The 21,349-nt window shown below is 42.9% G+C and overlaps 1 protein-coding gene across 1 annotated transcript; it reads left to right on the top strand.

Annotated features, from left to right (window-relative positions):
• The first annotated feature begins 14,402 nt into the window (after positions 1-14,402).
• LOC102716272 (U-box domain-containing protein 43-like) lies at positions 14,403-19,293 on the top strand. Its single transcript, XM_006663876.3, has 5 exons — positions 14,403-14,497; positions 14,591-14,659; positions 15,134-15,761; positions 15,842-16,151; positions 17,142-19,293. The coding sequence occupies exons 3-5, from the start codon at positions 15,231-15,233 to the stop codon at positions 18,722-18,724; spliced, it is 2,424 nt and encodes an 807-aa protein (XP_006663939.1). The 5' UTR covers positions 14,403-14,497; positions 14,591-14,659; positions 15,134-15,230; the 3' UTR covers positions 18,725-19,293.
• The last annotated feature ends 2,056 nt before the right edge of the window (positions 19,294-21,349 follow it).

Here is a 21,349-nt window from a genome sequence, read left to right as displayed (position 1 = left end):
TATCTTATTTACATTATTAAATTGTAAATTAGACCATAGCGTTAGCACGGGTATATTGCTAGTACATCTATGGGGCATTACATATCTGTTACACTGACAAATGCCCTAGCTAGTTTATAATCTAGTTTGACCCATGTATGTTATGGTTTAGTTAGACCTGTTAGGCCCGAGTGTTCATTTTGCGAGATTACTCCCATATGAAAGGTCTAGATATCTCTAAGTCAGCTTATGTACCTACTTGACCGTAGTACCTTGGGTCGTCCATCTTTTACGTAAAGCATAAAAATGTAAGTAAGATGATATGTGAATGTGGGAGTATTAACGTGGAGACTAGCATGTGACGATTGTTGTTGGGGTGCTATAGATGGTATGAGAACTTCAGCCCACACTGCATGAGTGTAGGTACGTGTTTGTCTCATGTAGTAGAAATGATGCACTAGTGTAGCTCGAAGAGGACATGTTGGGTATTTGCTGCTATAAGGGGAGTCTTATAGGTGAGGTCATATCTGAATGTGGATCTAGTGAATGTGTATAGCCATGGTTGTGAGGATTCTAGGCTTAGGTGTTCGCCCCTATGAGGGGGGAGATCCTATAGGTGGGTGCTATATGAATATGAAGCTAATGAATGTGTAGTCGTGGTTAGGAGGGTTCTGGGCTAGGGTGTTATACCTACTGTCTAAGAGTCTAAGGGAGGTGGCTAGGGAGATAATAGATTGATGTTGGGTGTTGGATATGCATGGGTGGGGAGCAATGATGGACACATTGGGAGTAATAGTTAGGACTCAAAATCATTTTCTTCAACTTTCAGATAATTCTAGCCTCTTTTACTATATAATCATGGAAAAATAATTTCGTGGAGGCTCAAATGGGGGCTCCATGGATCTAGAGGTTACATAGGGGCTCGAGACCCCGCACTCATGTCAGATTCGTCCATGGTGTGGGCAGGGTTGGCGATGGGGAGAAAGTCATCCTTGCATACCTATACTCGAATGGAGCTAACAGAACGGTAGCTCTTGACCATATACGATGATGGTACTTTCAATTTGGAAATGTTTGCAACGGTAATTTTAATTTCTAAATTTCACTTTTAGGGTATTATATTGTTGTACGCAGTACACTTTGACTTTCAACCTGGAGAAGTTACTCGATCTTGTCCATCTACATGAAATGTTCTCCTCCAGCATCACTCCTTGAATGTCATACTTATAAATCCATTATTATCTAATATAAAACGAATATATCTGTTGTCCATTTCCCACATAAAAAGGCAACATACTATCTTGGATAAACTCTATTCAATTATACCAAAGACCACGCATGCCTTCCCGCTGTGTATGCACACTCGTGAATAAGCGCTGTAACAATTATTGAATCCACTTTAAGCAATAATTACGCAAAATCATATTTTTCAAGTCTTTCTGGTCCACAAGCATAGTTCAAATAGTTCCATCAGGCAATACAGACATAACTGTCTTATTGATTATGCTAACACTAAAAGCATAGTTCCATCAAATATTACATAATAAACTAATATCGAGCAAGTTCAATAGTATAGCCAACTACTAGCTCCAATTCATCTATAGTCAATCTAATAGCCAATTCATACAATAATTAGCTACAAAACATTAATACATGGTCCACTACACCACAACACCAAGATTAGGGATAGACGATCTGACGGTAAAAGCGGTTACAACGACTGACAATCTGACGCTAAAAAGTTACAGTGACAGACTTCAGCAGCCGGTGCAAGTCCTGCCGGTAAAACTGTTTAGCGTCAGACAACACTTTTAGCGACAGATTGTCTGTTACTTTGAATATTTATAGCGACAGAAAGTACGCTGCTATCTATTATCGACAGATGCTTTGTTAGCAAGCATATACCGACAGATCGTCGAACTACCCATGTATCTGTAATGACAGATCGTTGAACAGGACAATTTAAATATAGAAAAAAATAAAAAAATACAATTAGAAGATATTTTGCTCATATCAAACCAGCATTCAAGCTTAATATCCATCACATAATGATATAGATGCACACATCACATAAGCCTTGCTTTTCACATGGAGGTCAATAGATATATATATATAAATATTATCTTGCACGTAACATCATCCAACAAAGTCACACATTACATCGATCATACAATATTGTCAACCACCAAAAGCTTACATGAATGCACACCCAGCAAGCAATATAATAGTTAGGCTTGATATACTAAGTTTTGTGCACACCAACATTTCTAGGAACTAAAAAACCAAAAGCACATCCACAGGTTATGTGGAGAACCATTTTCCAGAAACTCAAGTCAAAGACTGCCCAACACATCCTGAAAAATATAAGAACCATGTCATTATTAGGCAAGTCGAGAAAATATGTGAAGCTGCTCTGCAATATAAGTTTATAATCAACAAGTGGTGATCCATTTTCTAGAAATTACAGTTCATAGTGGTTGTGTACATGTGCAAATAACAATTATAGCTATAATGGAAGCTTACACATAGGCCTGCTCAGACATGCTTTTATTGTTCCTCGTTTTTATAAAAGGGGTGCAAGCTTACAAAATTATTACACGGTGAGCCGTTGCCAAGATTGCACTGACTATTTTTTTAGATAAGAGCCTGCACTTTAGAACTATAGTTCATAGTTCTATCACCTCCTCTTACGAGAAAAACAGGTGGTGATTTTCATTCCTTCTGCACGTTTCTTATTTCAGCTATACTCTTCATAGTTGTAACTATTTCATTATCTCCGACAGAATGCAGTATTTGTGTTGCAAATATACTCGTATGTGCCTTTTACAAGTGGTCCCTAGGTTTGTACACAGTTTGATGAATATAAATTTAGGGACATACCTGCAATGCCCTTGAGAGGTGTACTAGATGCCCTCTTGCACTCCTTTTTCCTGCATTCCTTTATCTATCACACATAGGTTTAATTAGGAACATTGGTCATGCATTAGAAATCAAACCAGAATGAAAACTATGTATATCTAGTTTATTACTTTATTATATGGCCATGCAATACTCATCTTGAGAGCACTAGCCATAGTCTTCATGTCCCCATAACTTCGAGGCAACATAGCATCCCTTTTCATCACAACATTAACAACTACTTCACAATATTCATTCCCAAGAGGCTGGCCTCCTACCATGGTGTTTGGATTAATTGAAATGACTGTTCCCCTAGCCGCAGGTAATTCAGATCTCAATATAGTAAATAATATCACATCCTTTCCAACCTGAAATAAATTATGCACCCATAAGAATTTTAAAGCAAGGAATGTATATGAAACCACACAAGAATGCAGGAAGACAACAAGATTACAAGGTCACTATGAGAAAAGCGATGAGGGGCATGCTTTGTTGCCGTAGTTGTCTTTTTTATTGGTGAATGGGTTGCATTTGGTCTATGGGGGAGCAAGCTCTCATCAGTTCGATCCTAAAGTAAAGATACACTCATGAGAGTTGCAAAACATGGAGCATAATTAAAATTGTAGAGTAACATTGTTGCAGCATTGCAAGATTACATGTGTATCATTTGCAAAACGAGGAAGAATATCATTTGTTGGTGCAGTACTCATGTTAATAGATGATCGGGCTGTTGTAAGCCTAAGGGGCAGCAAGCTCTGTTCAATTGCAGCCTGAAATAAATGATGCACTCATGAGAACTATAAAGCATATGAAACATATTTAAAATCAAAAGAGAAATTGCAGCAGCATGGCAAGATTACATGTGTATCATTTGCAGAGTAAGGTTGTTGGATATCACTTGGTGTAATAGTGATATTCCTAGCTGATTGGGCTACAATAGGCCTAGAGGGGGGCAAACTCTCTTGCATTTCAACCGGGACATGCCGCTTCACCAGCGGTGACACAACCAGACGCATAGCCTAGACCCGAGAAATCTGTAATAGTCCACAACACTGCTGCCTTTAATTGGAAGTACTCACCCTTCGATGCATTATAGGTTCTAACCCCCGTGACAAACATATATAACAAATCATTCACAAGTGGCTGGAGAAAAACATCCATATCACTACCAGGAGCATGTTTTCCAGGAATTAGAAAAGAGAGTATGAAATTTGTTTGCTTCATGCACATTGATGGTGGAAAATTGTAGGGTATACATATACCAGGCCAAATGCTATAACTAATACTTTGGGTTCTATAAGGATTAAAACCATCGGTGGCAAATGCAAGACGTATATTTCTATTGTCATTAGCAAACTCAGGATGCTTAAGATCAAAGTCTTTCCATAGAGGAGAGTCTGCAGGATGCCTAAGAACATCATCTCTCGTTTTCTCCTCATCATGCCATCTTGTTAGGCTTGCTGTTTTAGAACATAGAAACAATCTTGGAGCCTTTTCTTTATTGGAAAATACCGAAGAACCTTCTTAGGAACCTTGTACACATGTTTTCCATCTAGACTCTTCCTAGCTGATTTCCAACGTGAAACCTTGCACTTTGGACATGATTTAGAATTTGCATGTTCCTCCCAATATAAAATGCAATTATTTCACATGCATGAATACTGATGTACCCAAGTCCTATGGACTTAATCAATTTCTTAGTTTCATAATAGTTTCTAGGTAGTGTTGAACCCTCAGGTAAGACATCATTAAATAGATCTAGTATAAGGTCAAAACTTCTATCGGTCCATCCTCCAAGGAGCTTGATGTGAAGAAGCCTAATCAAGAAACGCAACTTAGTGTACTTCTTGCAATTAGGAAATAATTCTTGACTATTGGCTTCTACCAACTTTTGGAGATCAACTAGTTCTTTAGGAAGCTGAATGGAACTATTGTCATCAAAATCCCCTCTATCATCTAAACCATAAGCTAGGTCTCTAAGCAATGCAGATATGTCATCCTCTTCACTAGACTCTTCCACAAGTTCAGCACCATCACCATTATTGGTATTCACATAAGAGGAGCTAGCTTCCCCATGTAAGTTCCAAGTTGTGTACCCCTGTAGAAACCTGTCACATATCAAGTGCTCTCGTATATCACTTGAGTCCCTCCAAAATGAGTTAACACACTTTCTGCAAGGGCATAGTATCTTGTCCCCTACCGCTGAATTTCTAAATGCAAAAGCCATGAAACCGTTGACCCATTGTAAGTATGCCTTTGTGTGCCGAGCATCACTATCCATCCATGATTTATCCATGAATCCTTCTGGGGACTGAGTGTGTACCTGCAGTACTTGAATATCTTGCCTACAAGCAATGAGTGGACGACGACTTCGATGCAGCAATCTACAACTCGTTGGGTTTAGTGAGCCAGCTACACAATACATTCACCTAGGGAGAACTGAAATAAATAAAAAAGAATAAATCAATTATATATACCATTTAAAAATCAATTACGCCTGCTTGTAACACTGGAAACCAACAATCTCGTAATATACTACATATATAAGGCATTGGTATTAGTAAGATGATCTCTTAATTAACTTGATTAATCAGAAATAAAATCATGAACCTAAATTCTTCCCACCATACTGCCTAGCCTCTAAAAGAATTAATCTAAACACAATGTGCTATTATTTTTGCCCTTTAGCATCGCTAATTAGGACAAGCAGATTGGGAGAAGCTCTCCGAACAAAGATAATGGTTGTCAAATCCAATTTATGAACAAGCCTAAAATAAAACAAATTCCTTAACCTGTCTCTTGTGCTATTCAGGAAATTTTCAATCTACAGTCTAAGCTCCGAACACATCAATGCAAGTCCAAACAAAATTAGCACAGATACACTATGTTGTGAAAGAACTTGCAGAACAAACCAATACAGGGTTGTTTCATATAACTTCTACAATATCTAGGATAGGACTGAGGATGAATTGCAATTTTGATGTGGAAATATTCAAGTGCACAAAAAAAAGGGGTGACTGCTAGAAGATTTCATTTTTGATGCTAAACTGCAGACTACAATTTGCGTATGATATGTTGAATACATTTGGGCTATGATATGTTGACATTCAACTTAGTTTCTAATTGCTTGGTTTTCAGCCATACATTTTTTTTATTGAGTTGTTTTGTTGATTAATTGCAGACTACAATTTGCGTATAAAAAGCATATACGTAAAATAAATACGGTGTGCAAAATAACAATTTCATATGATAGTGTTGCTACCAACAAGTGGCCATGATTGTCTAACCTCAGTTGTGCTTAATTTCCAACTTTTGTGTCAAACAAAGGAGATGTTTCATGCAGAGAGCAAAACATAAATAAACTGGTCATCGGGAGTTGATAGATCATAAAGCACCTCAGCTCTGTCCCACTGTCTTAAATAGGTAAATATAGAACTAAAAGCACTTTACACAAACCAAATTTGAAAAATCTTTCTTCGGTGAACAACTGTAATAAACACTAAATAGGAAATCAAGAGTTGTGCTTCAAAATTTTCACCAATGTTTTCATTTAGTGACAGATGCAGAACGCAATAACTAAGGTGCTCCCAGATTAGAACAGCAAGGAAGCAGCCCAAAGAAAAATGTAGGGGAGGGCATTTGGACATACTGATGGATATGCAACAGAGGGCATAAATCGGAGTGGTGCAGACGCTGGATTGCTCCTAGTTGCTTGCTCCACCGGCGGAGGCTATGGCTGCAGCTAATGTGTTCCTCCGTCTTGAAGCTGCAACTGTTGTGTTCCTCTATCTTGACACAAGGCTGCTCGAGGGGGGGGCACGAGTGCGTAGTAGCTAGGCGTCGGCGGCACAGCGCGAGCAAGATTTGGGCCAGGAAGGAGCAGAGGACGGCTATCACGCCCCAACCCTAGGAACCCCCCTAGGTCGGGCCTTGTCACGCCCAGAAATTCCTCACACGAATTTCTGAACTTAATTGTGTATCAAATCCCTGTCCAGGACCAGCTAGGGTACACAAAATGACAATGTTGATTACATAACCATCGTTCTTAGAAACAACTGAAAATTACACTTATTCTAGCGGAAATGCAGCGGAAAGAAAAACAAAGGGTAGACTAGCTCCAGCGGGTACGGCTCCAGTCCACAGGCAACACTTCGACGGCGGAACAGCTCACTCCTGAGAGGCACCTCCATCGGACTCTGCTTCTAGCTCTGGGTTGGGAAAGTTAAGCAAGGCTGAGTACAAACCACCGTACTCAACAAGTAACACGGACAAGGGGAGAATACATGATGCAACGGGATTTACAAGGACAGACTAGGGATAGTTGCGATAAAGCAGCAGTTTAAATAAATAACAGAGCTTAAAGAATAAAGGTAAATAAGTACAGTAAAGCATAAATAAAATAAACAGTTGTAAAGTACCACAACACTGTTCAACGTTACACCACGTTGCAACAGGCCCAACCACTACTCAACGTTACACCACGTTGCAGTAGTCCCAAGTGATAACAAGTTTACTCAAGTTATTAAGGTTCACTAATCACAGTGAAGCTGGGAGTTCGCCCGTAACCATGGGCACGGCTATTCGAATAGTTTATACTCTGATCAGAGGTGTACTACTGTACCCACAAGACACGACTCCACTACACTTGAACGTGCGCCGACATACCACCACGGCATACCGGAAAGGAGACCGTGATAGGACCCGTTACACAACCCTCCCTATTTAATCGCACCACACTTCAGGTTTCACCCCCTCCTTTACACCAAGTCGGGCAGTCCCCTCTTGTGCCTTGGTAGATCCGGAATCAGGAGAAGCTTTCGTTACACCACGATTGCCCGTCCATACTCCATCACGCCTACCCTTGCCTGGGTACGTCAAATAGTTCGAAGTCATGCTCCAAATCCCACCTTACCCATTTCGGCATGTGGTTAGCACTTAATTACTTCCAGGGTTTCCCGTGAACCGGTCCTTAATTACCATGGGTGCGACTCTCAAAACCATGCACCCACAGCCCACCATTATCAACATTTTAGTTGACATTAACCCGAACCGGGTACTGAATCAATACCTGAGCTATTCAGAACTAAGCATGATTAAGTGTGATCCCATGAGCTATTTGTTCTAAGCATGGCTAAGCATTAACCTAGGCCTAACTCTAGTCAATTTACCCCTGGTCCCGCAATGAATAAAGTTGGATAAACAACGGCATAACAATATGGTTTACCCGAAAATAGCATAAAGTAAGTACTTTAATTAAAACAATGCATATTTGAAATAAATAAGCGGGGCATTTACAATAATGGGTTCAATATGTTCAAGGATGAGTGTCACTTGCCTTGCTCTGGCCCTTGGGGAACTTCGGCGACGATCTCGAAGTAAACCGGCTCTTCAGCGGGGTCCGAATCTAAGCGACAAAGCACAAAAATAAATAAAACAGGCACAAACTCTACTGAAACAGCAAAAGAAACTATTTTTAATGGATTCTTGGTAATTTTATGAATTTAATGAAATTTGAATGGACCTAAACGGAGACTAGATGAATTACTTATGAATTTTAGAAGTTTTCTGGGTTTTTAACTAAACAGAAAAGTCCTAAATCAATTATTGCGCAATTAATGGGGCTGCTGACGTCAGCGAGGAGAGAGGAAGCTGACGGCTGACAGGTGGGGACCACCTGTCGGTGAGAGAGAGGGAGAGGGAGAGACTGACACGCGGGACCCACGGGAGGAGAGAGGAAGGAGGGGCGCGGGGAAGAGACTGACGGGTGGGGCCCACTCGTCAGCGAGAGGGGAACAGAGCAGAGCGCGGCTCGGGCGGGAGCGGCGGGCGACGCGGCGGCGGCGGCGCGCGGCGACGGCGGCGCGACGGCGACGGCGGCGCGACGGCGACGGCGCGATGACGACGACCGGCGAGCGGCGACGACGCGACGGCGACGACGGCCGAGGCGGCGACGCACGGCGGCGGTGGAAGGACAGCGGCGACGGCGACTGGCGAGCGGCGACAGCACGGCACGCGCGGGCGCAAACAACGGCGGCCAGACGTCGGCGACGCGGAGGCGACGACGACCACGGCGGCCGGCGGGAGGGGCGAGCTTCGGTCTCGTCCGGCGACGGCGCGCGACTCGACGGCGGTCGGCCGGAAAGGGGGAGAAAGAGGGGAGGAGGGTGCGGGTGCTCACCGGCGGCGGCGAGGGCGCGGGCGGGTCGGCGAGACCGAGGCGGAGGTGGCGACCCGGGCGGGTGCGGGAGATCGGCGGTGGCGGCGGAGATCGATCGGCGGCGGCGAGGCGACCGGGCGCGACGGCGACGGCGCGACGAAGGAATGCGCGGCGCGGGGACGCTCACCGGCGACGACGAGGATGGCGACCGGTCGGCGACAGCGGCGCGGAGGTGATGACGCGGCTGGACGGCGGCGAAGGCGTCCGACGGCGAAGTGGCGCGGCGGCGGCGAGAGGCAGCAGCGTGGCGGCGACACGAGCGACGGCGGAAAGTGAGCGACGACGCGCGGCGGCTCGGGATTTATAGGGTGGCGGCACCGGCTAGGGCGGGCGGAGGTTGGAGACCGAGTCGGCGACGACGCGGTCTCGGCGGCGGCGGATGCGGCGGCGGCGGTTGCGGCGCGGCGGCGGACTCGGACTCGGCCGGCGCGGGCGCGGGCGGCCGAAACGGTCACTGACAGGTGGGCCCCACCTGTCAGTGGCGCGCGAGAGAGGAGGGAGGCAACGTGGACTCGCGGCGCGGACGCGCGACGAGCTGGGCCGAAGTCGCGGCCCAGGCGGGGGCGCGCGCTGGCGGGCGGAGGGAGGCCGGCTCGGCTGGGCCGGCCGAGGAGGAGTGGGCCGGCTCGGCTGGGCCGGCCCGGGAAGGAAAAGAAAAGAAAAAGAAAAGGAAAAAGAGAGAGGGAGGAAAATTGGACTTCGGCCCAATTGAGAAGGAAGGGAAAAAGAAAGGAAAAAGGAGGGAAAAAGGAAAACCCCACTTTTGCCGAGTTTTAAATTAATTTGTTTGGCCAAATTTTATACTTCTGTAATTTAAATTTAAATCCTGTTAGTCGATTTGCGAGCCTCGATTTAATTGAATTAATTACTTTTAGAGGGATTTTTCCTGAGTTAATTAAGCCAATTGTTATTTACGGATTTCTTTTTACGATTTAGGCTTAGGACGAAACTCCGGGTGTGACAGGCCTGTGCTCTAGGACATCAAGACTTCCCTCACACAACCAACACACATGTCTTTTCTGCGCACTTTGTCCTCACTCATGCGCACCCGAGAAATGACTTCCCGGTCAGTCACCCATCACAAGATTGCTCCAGGCTAAGCACACTTAGCCTTGAAGTTCTCTCGAGATAAGCTTCCGGAAAAGAAGTTGCAACTTGTTGGTATGAGTATAAGCTTCCGGAAAAGAAGTTGCAACTTGTTGGTATGAGTATCTATCAAATCCTATTAAGCCTTGGGCTGGGATGTTACATACACCCACCCTCAAAGGACCCGACGTCCCCGTCGGTCCAACATACCCACACTTGGGCAAACAACCAGGAACGTTCCCCTCTTGGCCACGTCCGTGTGTCTAGGTCCGGCCCATGTGCCATGCCGTGTCCCCGCAGGGCCCACGCGCCATGCGCAACATGCCCGCGCCCCTGCGCCCACACGCGCCCGTGAAACCGCGAGGGTCGGCTCTGATACCATTCTATCACGCCCCAACCCTAGGAACCCCCCTATGTCGGGCCTGTGCTCTAGGACATCAAGACTTCCCTCACACAACCAACACACATGTCTTTTCTGCGCACTTTGTCCTCACTCATGCGCACCCGAGAAATGACTTCCCGGTCAGTCACCCATCACAAGATTGCTCCAGGCTAAGCACACTTAGCCTTGAAGTTCTCTCGAGATAAGCTTCCGGAAAAGAAGTTGCAACTTGTTGGTATGAGTATAAGCTTCCGGAAAAGAAGTTGCAACTTGTTGGTATGAGTATCTATCAAATCCTATTAAGCCTTGGGCTGGGATGTTACATACACCCACCCTCAAAGGACCCGACGTCCCCGTCGGTCCAACATACCCACACTTGGGCAAACAACCAGGAACGTTCCCCTCTTGGCCACGTCCGTGTGTCCAGGTCCGGCCCATGTGCCATGCCGTGTCCCCGCAGGGCCCACGCGCCATGCGCAACATGCCCGCGCCCCTGCGCCCACACGCGCCCGTGAAACCGCGAGGGTCGGCTCTGATACCATTCTATCACGCCCCAACCCTAGGAACCCCCCTAGGTCGGGCCTGTGCTCTAGGACATCAAGACTTCCCTCACACAACCAACACACATGTCTGCGCCCACACGCGCCCGTAAAACCGCGAGGGTCGGCTCTGATACCATTCTATCACGCCCCAACCCTAGGAACCCCCCTAGGTCGGGCCTGTGCTCTAGGACATCAAGACTTCCCTCACACAACCAACACACATGTCTTTTCTGCGCACTTTGTCCTTACTCATGCGCACCCGAGAAATGACTTCCCGGTCGGTCACCCATCACAAGATTGCTCCAGGCCAAGCACACTTAACCTTGAAGTTCTCTCGAGATAAGCTTCCGGAAAAGAAGTTGCAACTTGTTGGTATGAGTATCTATCAAATCCTATTAAGCCTTGGGCTGGGATGTTACAACGGCCGGGGCAGATTTGGAAGGGAGAGAATGGCTCCTGCACAGAAAACAAACAAGAACAATAAGCAAAAGAAGGAAGGAGAGAGAGGACAAACAAACACAAATCTGAAGGAAGGAGGCTGGCTGACGGAGAAGATGAGCTGAGGGGGTTGACGTGTTGCCGGATGCGTAGGTGATGGCTACCGAAAACTGCGTCCTACCTGTCTACCGCGCCGAAAGCGGCGGAGGGAGGCAGGGGACTACCACGCGGCGGAGGCGGGCGTAGGAGACTACCGTGCGGCGGCGAGTGTGATTGGAAGGAGAAGGCGATATGGGATTTGGGATTTGGTGGAAGGGTCTAGGGTTTTCATTGTTGGGCCAGGCCAAAATTTGGTGGAATGGAAAAGATGGGCGCGAGAGTTAAGCGGCGGCGCGTCTCAAGATTGGCCACTTATTTTTAGTGACAGACAACGTGATGCATTACATTGTTTTAGCGGCAGATAGTCGCACATTAAATATGGCTACCTATAGTGACAGACAACATGACGTTGTACATGGTTTTAGCGTCACATAGTCTGTGAGTTATCTTTACCGTCAGATCAACCATCTATAAAAATAATTTTTAGCGTCAGACAACTAACGCTGATTTGGTGTTATGGTGTAATGGTCCACATGTCATACACACTAAGCGTCTTGGAGCCCATGCTATAGCTAGCTACAAATTAGTAGCCTACTGCTCTCTCTCCTCTCTTTTCTCTTTAAAATATATTTATAGCTAGCTTATAGTCTACTATTGTACCTAGGGTTTCTCTTACCGCGCAAGCCACCAAAACCGTGGTACCGCGCTTCCGCGGATCCCGCACGATAATCGCAAAAACCACAAAAACCGTGATAAATTTGAATCCAAAAAATTTGAATTTAAACTCGCGCGGTTTTCGCGGCTTACCGCGCGGTTTGTCGCGGTTACCACGCGGTAAGCCGCGAAAACCGCGGTAATTACTTACTGGAACAACACTGGAACAACACATGAGAACGGCGGTTACCGCAGCTTACCGCGCGGTTTTTATAGCCGAAACCGCGGTTACCGCGAGTGTGATGTCAAATGCAAAGAAAACTTAAAAAAATCTAAAAAAATACATAAAAATAGGAAAATATTTTGTGACTATATTTATGACAATAGGACGTGTTATAGGGAAAACAAGAAAATTTCACATGATATTTTCTAAATTCTTGATATTGGAACATACATATATACACCGGCATATCACACTTCACCAAATAATTCACTCCAATAACAAGTAACGACAACTTCATTTTGATTGCTACGTCACAACTATACCTGTTACTCATTATTACGAATAAAACTATTATATATGTACTAAGATGCACGTATAATTTTTCTCTATACATATTTTCCATATATCCATCGTTGTATATTTATATTTTAACATTATGTACCCAGTGTCTAGTGTAAATTAATAATGACTAAACACAAAATATTCTTGACCATCTTCCTATGAAATATTACTTGAAATAGGCTATTTTTAATTTTGTTTTCCGAAATACTCATTTATGATTTTTAATTACGCCGGGAATACATTTTTCATTAATTTCTTTGACAAAACTACATTATATATCAACATATATAACATATATTTTTTCATTAAATTTCCTCAAATTTTTTAAATTCTTCTCAAATTTAAACTCGGTTACCGCAGCTTACCGAAGCCGTACCTCCGCGGAAGACGCGGTTACCGCGGCGGCAACCACGATAACGCAAACTACCTGCTCTAAGGCACATATATTGATTGTAAGAGTAGCTCGTTTGTTTTTCTCTCGAGAAGTTAATATGGTTTTTTAGACTTTAACTTTATTCGTACGATTATTCCAAACATATTTTTACTTTACAGGAACACGACATCCAAGACATGGCCTTTGACGAGTTACATTAATTAGCAAATTAAGTTAGCGATGTGTGTATTGACAGAATTTAGTACTATATGATATTTTTTTAAGATGACTTGGAAGATATATATGCTTCCCCTGTTTCAAAATATAATAATTTATTGTTTAGCATAGATTAAGGTTAAAAATGACTATAGTGTCGATCACTGAACGAGGAAAAGAAGCTTAATATTTTGTTAAGCAGACGATGAGAAGTTAATTTCTTGCTTTCTAGTTTATTTTTGGATTCTATACCAATATATTATATTGTTTGCAGATCATATAAATTGTAACAAACTGTAATTGCAAGAATCATTGAAGACAGTAATAAAATACGTCAATATTCGCCCTAAATTAAGTTTATTTTTTAGTTTTTTGGTACAACTCTTCGTCTTATTGAAATTTTTTTTATGATTAATTTTTTTATTATTAGTAGATGATAAAACATGAATATTGTGACTACTTTTTGAAATTTTGAAATAAAATAAATGGTCAGCCGCTAAACACATGAATTAAAAAAATAAAATCTTTTTAGGAACCGACGAGGAGGCAGTAAAAAAAGTACTAGCAGCAAAAGTGCAGCTACCGCAGCTCAACACAACCTCGGAGGCTGTAACCAACCAATCATGGGCAACGCTAGGCAGGAGGGCAGACGCCGAGCGGCAGCCCGTCCGTCCGTCCGTGGGCCCACTTGGGCAGCCCCCCTCCCGTGAAATCCCAGCCGTCCGCCCGTCCGCCCCGAAGCGCGACGCAGGTGCCCCCACTCCAGTCCATCCGCAGCACGCGTCACCCGCTGGCAGCCCGGCTAGCAAGCAGACTTCCCCCCGCAGCCGTCGACGCATCTCCCCCTCCCCTCCCCCCGCCCCCCTTCCCTCTCGCCGCCGCCGAGATCCCTCCTCCCCTTCCCCACCCCCCGTCCCACGGCCCCCTCCCCCTCGCGACGGCCGGCAGATCTGCCGTCCGGATGCCCGGGTAGTACTGCCGCCCCCCCTCCCCGCCTGAAGCTGCGGCGATTTCCGGTCGCCGCCTCCACCGTCTCGCTCGCTCTGAGGTATGTCGATGCACGCGCCCGCCCCCCTGGGGCTCGTCTCGCTCGCTGCGTTGGGCTTGGTTGTGATCTCGCTTGTGCTGTACGGCTCTGCAGGTGTCGTACCGACCGCCGCCGCCGCTGCTATTTGCTTCCGCTTGCCTGGCTAATCCCAGTGGAATCGAGGTAAATTAGCTCGCTCTCGCCCGATCTATGATGGAACTGAGCCCAATTTAGCTTAATATTGGGTAGCTTGCTCGGTTCATACTGTGGAACTGTAGTAGATTACAGGACTTGTTGGAGCTCTTCGTCTATAAAAATAGTTTCCTCTGTTTTTGTTTTGCGTGGTTTTCCAGTATTTCTGGCATTAGGGTAACTTCAGTAGTAGTATTATTTCATTCTGCAAATAAAATTAATCTCAAATTTCATGACTTCGTTGGTTGAAGGAAAGAGTTCATGGCTTTGTATCTGCGCTCTTTAATGTGATATATATAGTCCTTGCTGCAATAGTATGCGAATTTGTTGTCTATTCCACGAGTGAAATCTCTTTAAGGTAGTAGTTGGTAGTACCATGGTACTGTTGGGTTTAATAGATTCCCCCTTCTTTGGGTATAATAAGTGTCTGACCTTAATTTTCACTCCTATAATTTATGGTTGCAGGTATTGTTTCCCATCGTGGTGTTCTGGTCAACCTGCCAAACATATTCTTCCAACATAAGATACAACCCTGAGCCTTTTGTAGTGACCCGCTAAAGTGATGGCAGAAGTTCAGGATGGCTATTTTGATTCATCCACTGACAGCTTGCGTGTTGAGCCTATTTATGAATCATTCCTTTGTCCACTCTCTAAACAAGTTATGCGTGATCCTGTCACTATAGAGAGTGGTGTCACATTTGAACGGGAGGCTATTTTGAAGTATTTCAAGGAATGTGGTAGCGGTGCAAGGAGACTTGTCTGCCCTATTACTAGTAAGGAACTCAGCAGTACCGAGTTAAATCCAAGCATTGCTCTGCGGAACACCATTGATGAATGGATGCATAGAAATGAGGCAGCAAAACTTGATGTAGCCCGTAAGTCATTAACTTCTGAGTGTTCACACAGTGATACTTTGCAAGCTCTTGAGTATGTTGCAGAGATATGTCAGAGAAGTAGATCCAGTAGGCATGTAGTGAGGAAAGTTGGTTTGATTAGCCTGATTACTGAATTGTTGAAGAATAGCAGTCCAAAAATTCGTCAAAAGGCATTGGAAAGTCTTCGCTTTGTGGCAAAAGATGACAATGACAACAAGGTGATCTTATATGAATACACCTCTAGTTCTCGACTTTTTACTAGTTTTTCACTTCTAATGTGTTGCAATATTCTTTGCAGAATGAAATTGCTGCTGGAGACAATATTCGCACAATTGTGAAGTTCTTAAATCATGGGCACGTACATGAGAAAGAACAAGCTGTATCTCTGTTATATGAACTTTCAGAATATAAACCTCTTTCAGAGAAGATTGGCAGTGTTCCTGGTGCTATTCTTATTCTCGTTGGACTGTCAAGTAGTAAAGTAGAAAACCTATTGACAGTTGATAGAGCCGAGAAGACATTGGAAAATTTAGAGAGCTGTGAAAAGAATGTTAGGCAGATGGCTGAAAACGGTAGGCTGCAACCACTTCTTAGGCTTCTCCTTGAAGGTATGATTTAGATGTTTCCCTTCTCAATTGAAGTGATTAGATTAAATACATTTCAAAATGAAAAGATAGTAATATTCGGTAACAAATATTTTCTCATCACTTTACTTGTCAGTTCAGTATCAGTACTCTTGGAACTTTATCTAGATATGGAGATTATGGATAATAGAGACATTGACGAATTTACTTTATCCAAGTTACAGCCTGATAAATTAGAATGTTTTTTTCAACAAATGTATAAATCCGAACTAGTAGTAGTTTGCTTCTGAAGATGGGGCTAATGAATCATTGAGCTACTTCATGACTAAGACACGGATCGTCTGCCATAATTTTTCTTAACAGACATTGCATTGTTATTATCTTATATCCCAGTGCCTTCATCTTTATCTTTACTCCTTATGAAAATTCTTTTTTTGGGGGCTGTGTGCGTGGAGGATGGGAGCGAGGGAGAGATGGTCTGTTTAGATCAAGACCTTTCATGGATAGATGTATGTAGACATGTGATGTAATGTAAAATAAAGTGTTAATTGCATGTGTGTGTGTGTGCGCGCGCGTGTGTGTTTACACTGTTGATCTTATGTAAGCATGTATGTAATTTTTATTACTGTTGTTGATATATGTATATATATAAATAAATATTTCATTCTCTGTAGATCACATAGTACATGTATTTTCTGTCACAACACATGGGCATGTTGCTGGTATGTATAATAATTGTACCGAATCTGCTTTTATTGGTTCTCTCTGCCATTGGATGTTTTTATCTAGTTATATTCTGGAACAACTAGTCTAAATTTATGTTGGTTGGCCTAGGAGTGTTATAACTTATAAGCAACCAGTTTTAACAGTCTATATGCAGGACTAAGAAAAAGCGCTATATATTGTTTCCAACTGGCATCACTGTATAAAGATGTTATCTGGTTGTTACATGTAATTCTGCCCCTTTTTACTCTTGCATTGAACACTTTGTTGCTTATTCTGTGCCATTTACAGGTTCATCTGATACACAATTATCCATGGCTGCACATCTTGGGGAGCTTGTTTTAAGCAATGATGTGAAGGTCCTTGTGGCACAAACAGCAGGGTCTACACTGGTGAATCTCATGAAAAGTGGGAACAGGGAGGCCAGAGAAGCAGCTCTGAAAGCATTAAATCAAATTTCATCTTACGATACGAGTGCAAAGATACTTATTGAAGCAGGCATTCTTCCACCTCTCATCACAGATCTCTTCACTGTTGGCAGTAACCAGCTTCCGATGAGGTTGAAGGAAGTATCAGCAACAATTCTTGCAAATATTGTGGCATCAGGTGCAAGTTTTGAGTCCATTCCACTTGATCACAACCGCCAGAACTTGGTGTCAGAAGAAATTGTTCATAATCTGCTTCATCTGATCAGTAATACTGGACCTGCAATTGAGTGCAAATTACTTCAAGTCCTTGTTGGTCTAACAACTTCTTCTACAACTGTCCAAAGCATAGTTGATGCCATCAAGAGCTCTGGTGCTACTGTCAGCTTGATTCAGTTTGTTGAAGCACCTCAAAGAGAAGTACGCATGGCTTCCATCAAACTTTTGAATAACATATCACCTTTTATGGGTCAAGAACTAGCTGACGCTTTTCGTGGAAATTTTAGTCAACTCAGCAGCTTGGTCAGGGTCATTGCTGACAACAATGGTATTTCTGAAGAGCAAGCAGCAGCTGCTGGCCTCATAGCTGATCTTCCTCCACGGGACTCAGTGCTCACCAGACGTCTTCTACAAGATGGGGCCTTCTCCACAATCATAACAAAAGTGATAATGGTTCGGCAAGGGGAAATTCGTGGTGGCCGCTTCGTCAATCCATTTCTTGAAGGTCTAGTTAGGGTTGTTTCCCGGATCACTTATATCTTGGATGATGATCCAGATATCATTGCTGTTGCTCGTGATTACAATCTCACTCCCCTCTTTACTGATCTACTTCAGATGAATGGTCTTGACACTGTCCAGATAGTCTCTGCTACTGCACTAGAGAATCTCTCTCGCCAGTCGAAGCTTCTAACTAAGATAGTGCCGGCTCCCAACCCAGGATTGTGTTTTTCAATATTTCCATGCCTCAGTCAAAAATCTGTGGCAACTGGCGCATGCAAAGTTCATGTTGGGATATGTTCTGCAAAGGAGAGTTTCTGTCTCTTGGAAGGGAAGGCAGTGGAGAAGTTGGTTGCTTGCTTGGACCACAACAATGAGAAAGTAGTTGAAGCAGCTCTGGCAGCACTTTCCACCTTATTGGAGGATGGAGTAGACATTGAACAAGGTGTCACGGTCTTGTGTGATGCAGAGGGGGTCAATCCTATTCTAGATGTATTATGCGAGAATCGTAATGAGGCACTCCGGCAGCGAGCAGTGTGGGCAGTGGAGAGGATCCTGAGGATAGATGAAATAGCTTATGAGATATCTGGAAACCAAAATGTTGGAACAGCATTAGTTGAAGCATTCAGGCATGGCGACTCCAGGACAAGACAAATAGCAGAGCGAGCACTGAAGCATGTTGACAAACTGCCCAATTTCTCTGGAATATTTTCCAAGATGGGAGCAGCATGACAATCTTAGAAATGAATAGGCTAGCTCTACTTCACACATCGATTGCAGATCTTCTTAAGTTGCAGAGGAACACAGAGCTTGATTGTTTGTGCTTGCCAAATCCCAGGCAACTTGGATTGTGTTCCCAGCTTAACAGTGTTGGTTTTTCTGACTGCTTCTCTCCAAATGGTTTTCAAATGGTCAGATTGACTGAATGAGAATTCAAGGTATTGCTCCTGTTGTATAGTATGGTGTATATCTTTCCCCTGTAATCTTGTTGTGTTTGTATTATTCAGATGGCCAGATCCATAGCATGATATTTTTTCTCTGTTTATACAATATTTATACATAAACCCCAACATGGGGGGCCAAAAGAAAGGGAAAAAGGTGTTGCATGAAAGAAGTTTAGCAGTTTTTGTCCACTGTGTTCTTTGTTTATTGAGCTGCAGCTTTTATTTGCTGGGATATTGTTGAATTTTGATTTTGTATGATATATCTGTTGAAGGAACAGCAGCTTGACAAAGTGCCTGACTAAAATGGTCCTCTTTGCAGTCATAGTACAGATGCATGCATGCTGAATCCAATCGTACACAAATTTGTTCCTTTTCTGTACATGTCGGTTGCAATCATCATACATGGTTAATTAAGTATTGTTATAAATTATAAATTTTGTTTTATTTGATCCTTTTAAGAAACTTCTAGAAAGTGATTGCCTGAAATGTATTGTTCAATGGTTCGAAACGCTTTATAGAATATGAATATATGATTAGCTCAGCCGGCAAGTTTGTTCTGAACGCTGCTTAAGATATACTTATGTCCGTTTCACAGCGCAATATAATAATATATATACTATATCCGTTTGGAACAAGCTTGTTAGTGTGTGTGCATATATATCCATGTGCACATGCAATCTTCGGCATCCATGCGTCCTTGAGATATATGCGGCCGATTTGAGTCTGTTCCTAATGACTTAATCTCTATATCTAATGACCGGAGCATATGGCATCCACTTTTCAATGTGTACTTGTACTAAAGGTGGATGATTAAAAAAATTGAATCCATGGCATGACAGTAAGCCAACAATATGGGTGCTGATGTAGATTTTAAGCCTGCACCTTTATATACATCACATGTTTGTTTGGTATTACCTCTGTTTCATAATATAAGATGTTTGATTTTTTTATAACATTAGATCATTCGTCTTATTCAACAATTTAGTATAAATATAAAAAATGATAAGTCGTGCTTAAAATTCTTTTGATAATAAATAGTAAGTCACAAGCAAAATAAATAATATTTTCATATTTTTTGAATAAGACAAATGGTTAAACATTATAAGCAAAAAAGTCAAATATCTTATATTATGAAACGGAGAGAGTAGTACATTTTTGAGGGCGCACCTTATTTTGAATTTGGTACACATTTAGGGGCATATCTTAAAATTTATGAACTCGGTATATGTTGAAGGACATGTCTCAAAATTTATATTCTATATTCTAAATATTTACACCCTTCGCACATGTCATGAATTTTATGTGAGGACATATAAAAGCTTCTCATTCAAAAAATGTATACGGGGAGATATCTTAAGTATTATACCTATCCATGATATACAGTTTGTTACGCATATCACAGATTTTACAAGGGGCACGTCAGAAAATTTCTCAAATTCCAAAATTATACAGGGATATATCTCCAAAAATCTTGCACAGACAGATGACATACTAGTACCTGGTATGTTTTCCTGACAACTATATGACAGATAACACAATATATCCCCAAATATATGGAAATATCATATATGTTAAATCATAAGTGGGATATGTACGTGTACGAGAAATACTATGTACTGACAGGATATATATGTTTAATACGGAGTATGTCTAAAAAAGGTCAAATCCCACGGTCTGTTTACATCTTCAGATAAATATTATATCTTTCGCATGATGACCGATCAAGGCCGCGTTCGGCTGCAAGTTATCCTACCCTATATTCTCGCGCTGCCCACGCATATGTTTTTCTAATTGCTAAACGATATATACTTTATGAAAATTTTGTATAGAAAAAATGGTTTAAAAATCATATTAATCTATTTTATATTTTTTTAACAATTAATAATTAATTAATCATGTACTAATAATCTACTACTACATTTTCCGCACCTAATAACTAACACCTATTTCTACTTCTGAACACAGCCCTAGTGGGATAGCAAAAAAATCAGAAAAACGTAGAGTAAAAGAACAGATCTGGAGGGAAAACCTCCGCACAGTCTAAAGAACAGATGCAATATGCCAACAACACATGCACTTGGTTAAGAAATAAAAAACCAGAACTTCCCAAACTCTATCCATTCCAAAAGAAAAAAAACAAAAAGGAATCAGAAACTATCACCGTCATATTGAGGCGGTAGAATGTGGAGAAAAGGACCTTGGACCAACCAAGAAAAAGTTGCTGCATCCAGAAATTCATTGAACCGCACAATCCACGTGCGAAAGCAAAATCTCAGAACCTGAACATTCATGTATCCCATTGAACAATATGCAATCCAAAGGCGGTGGCAGCAACGCGCATCTGCATGCGCGGGGGGGGGGGGGGGGGGGGGGGGGGGGGGGGGGGACTAGATACGACGGCTCTAACACCAAT

The sequence above is a fragment of the Oryza brachyantha genome, chromosome 12 (assembly GCF_000231095.2).
Source record: "Oryza brachyantha chromosome 12, ObraRS2, whole genome shotgun sequence".
Lineage (NCBI taxonomy): Eukaryota > Viridiplantae > Streptophyta > Magnoliopsida > Poales > Poaceae > Oryza > Oryza brachyantha.
This window is presented reverse-complemented; position numbering and strand designations above follow the sequence as displayed.

Excerpts from the sequence above, each read along its gene's own strand:
- LOC102716272 (XM_006663876.3), top strand. The coding sequence starts at position 15,231 with ATGGCAGAAGTTCAGGATGGCTATTTTGATTCATCCACTGACAGCTTG. Across the intron at positions 15,762-15,841 it reads AAGATGACAATGACAACAAG|AATGAAATTGCTGCTGGAGA; the intron begins GTGATCTTATAT and ends TATTCTTTGCAG. Across the intron at positions 16,152-17,141 it reads TCTTAGGCTTCTCCTTGAAG|GTTCATCTGATACACAATTA; the intron begins GTATGATTTAGA and ends TGCCATTTACAG.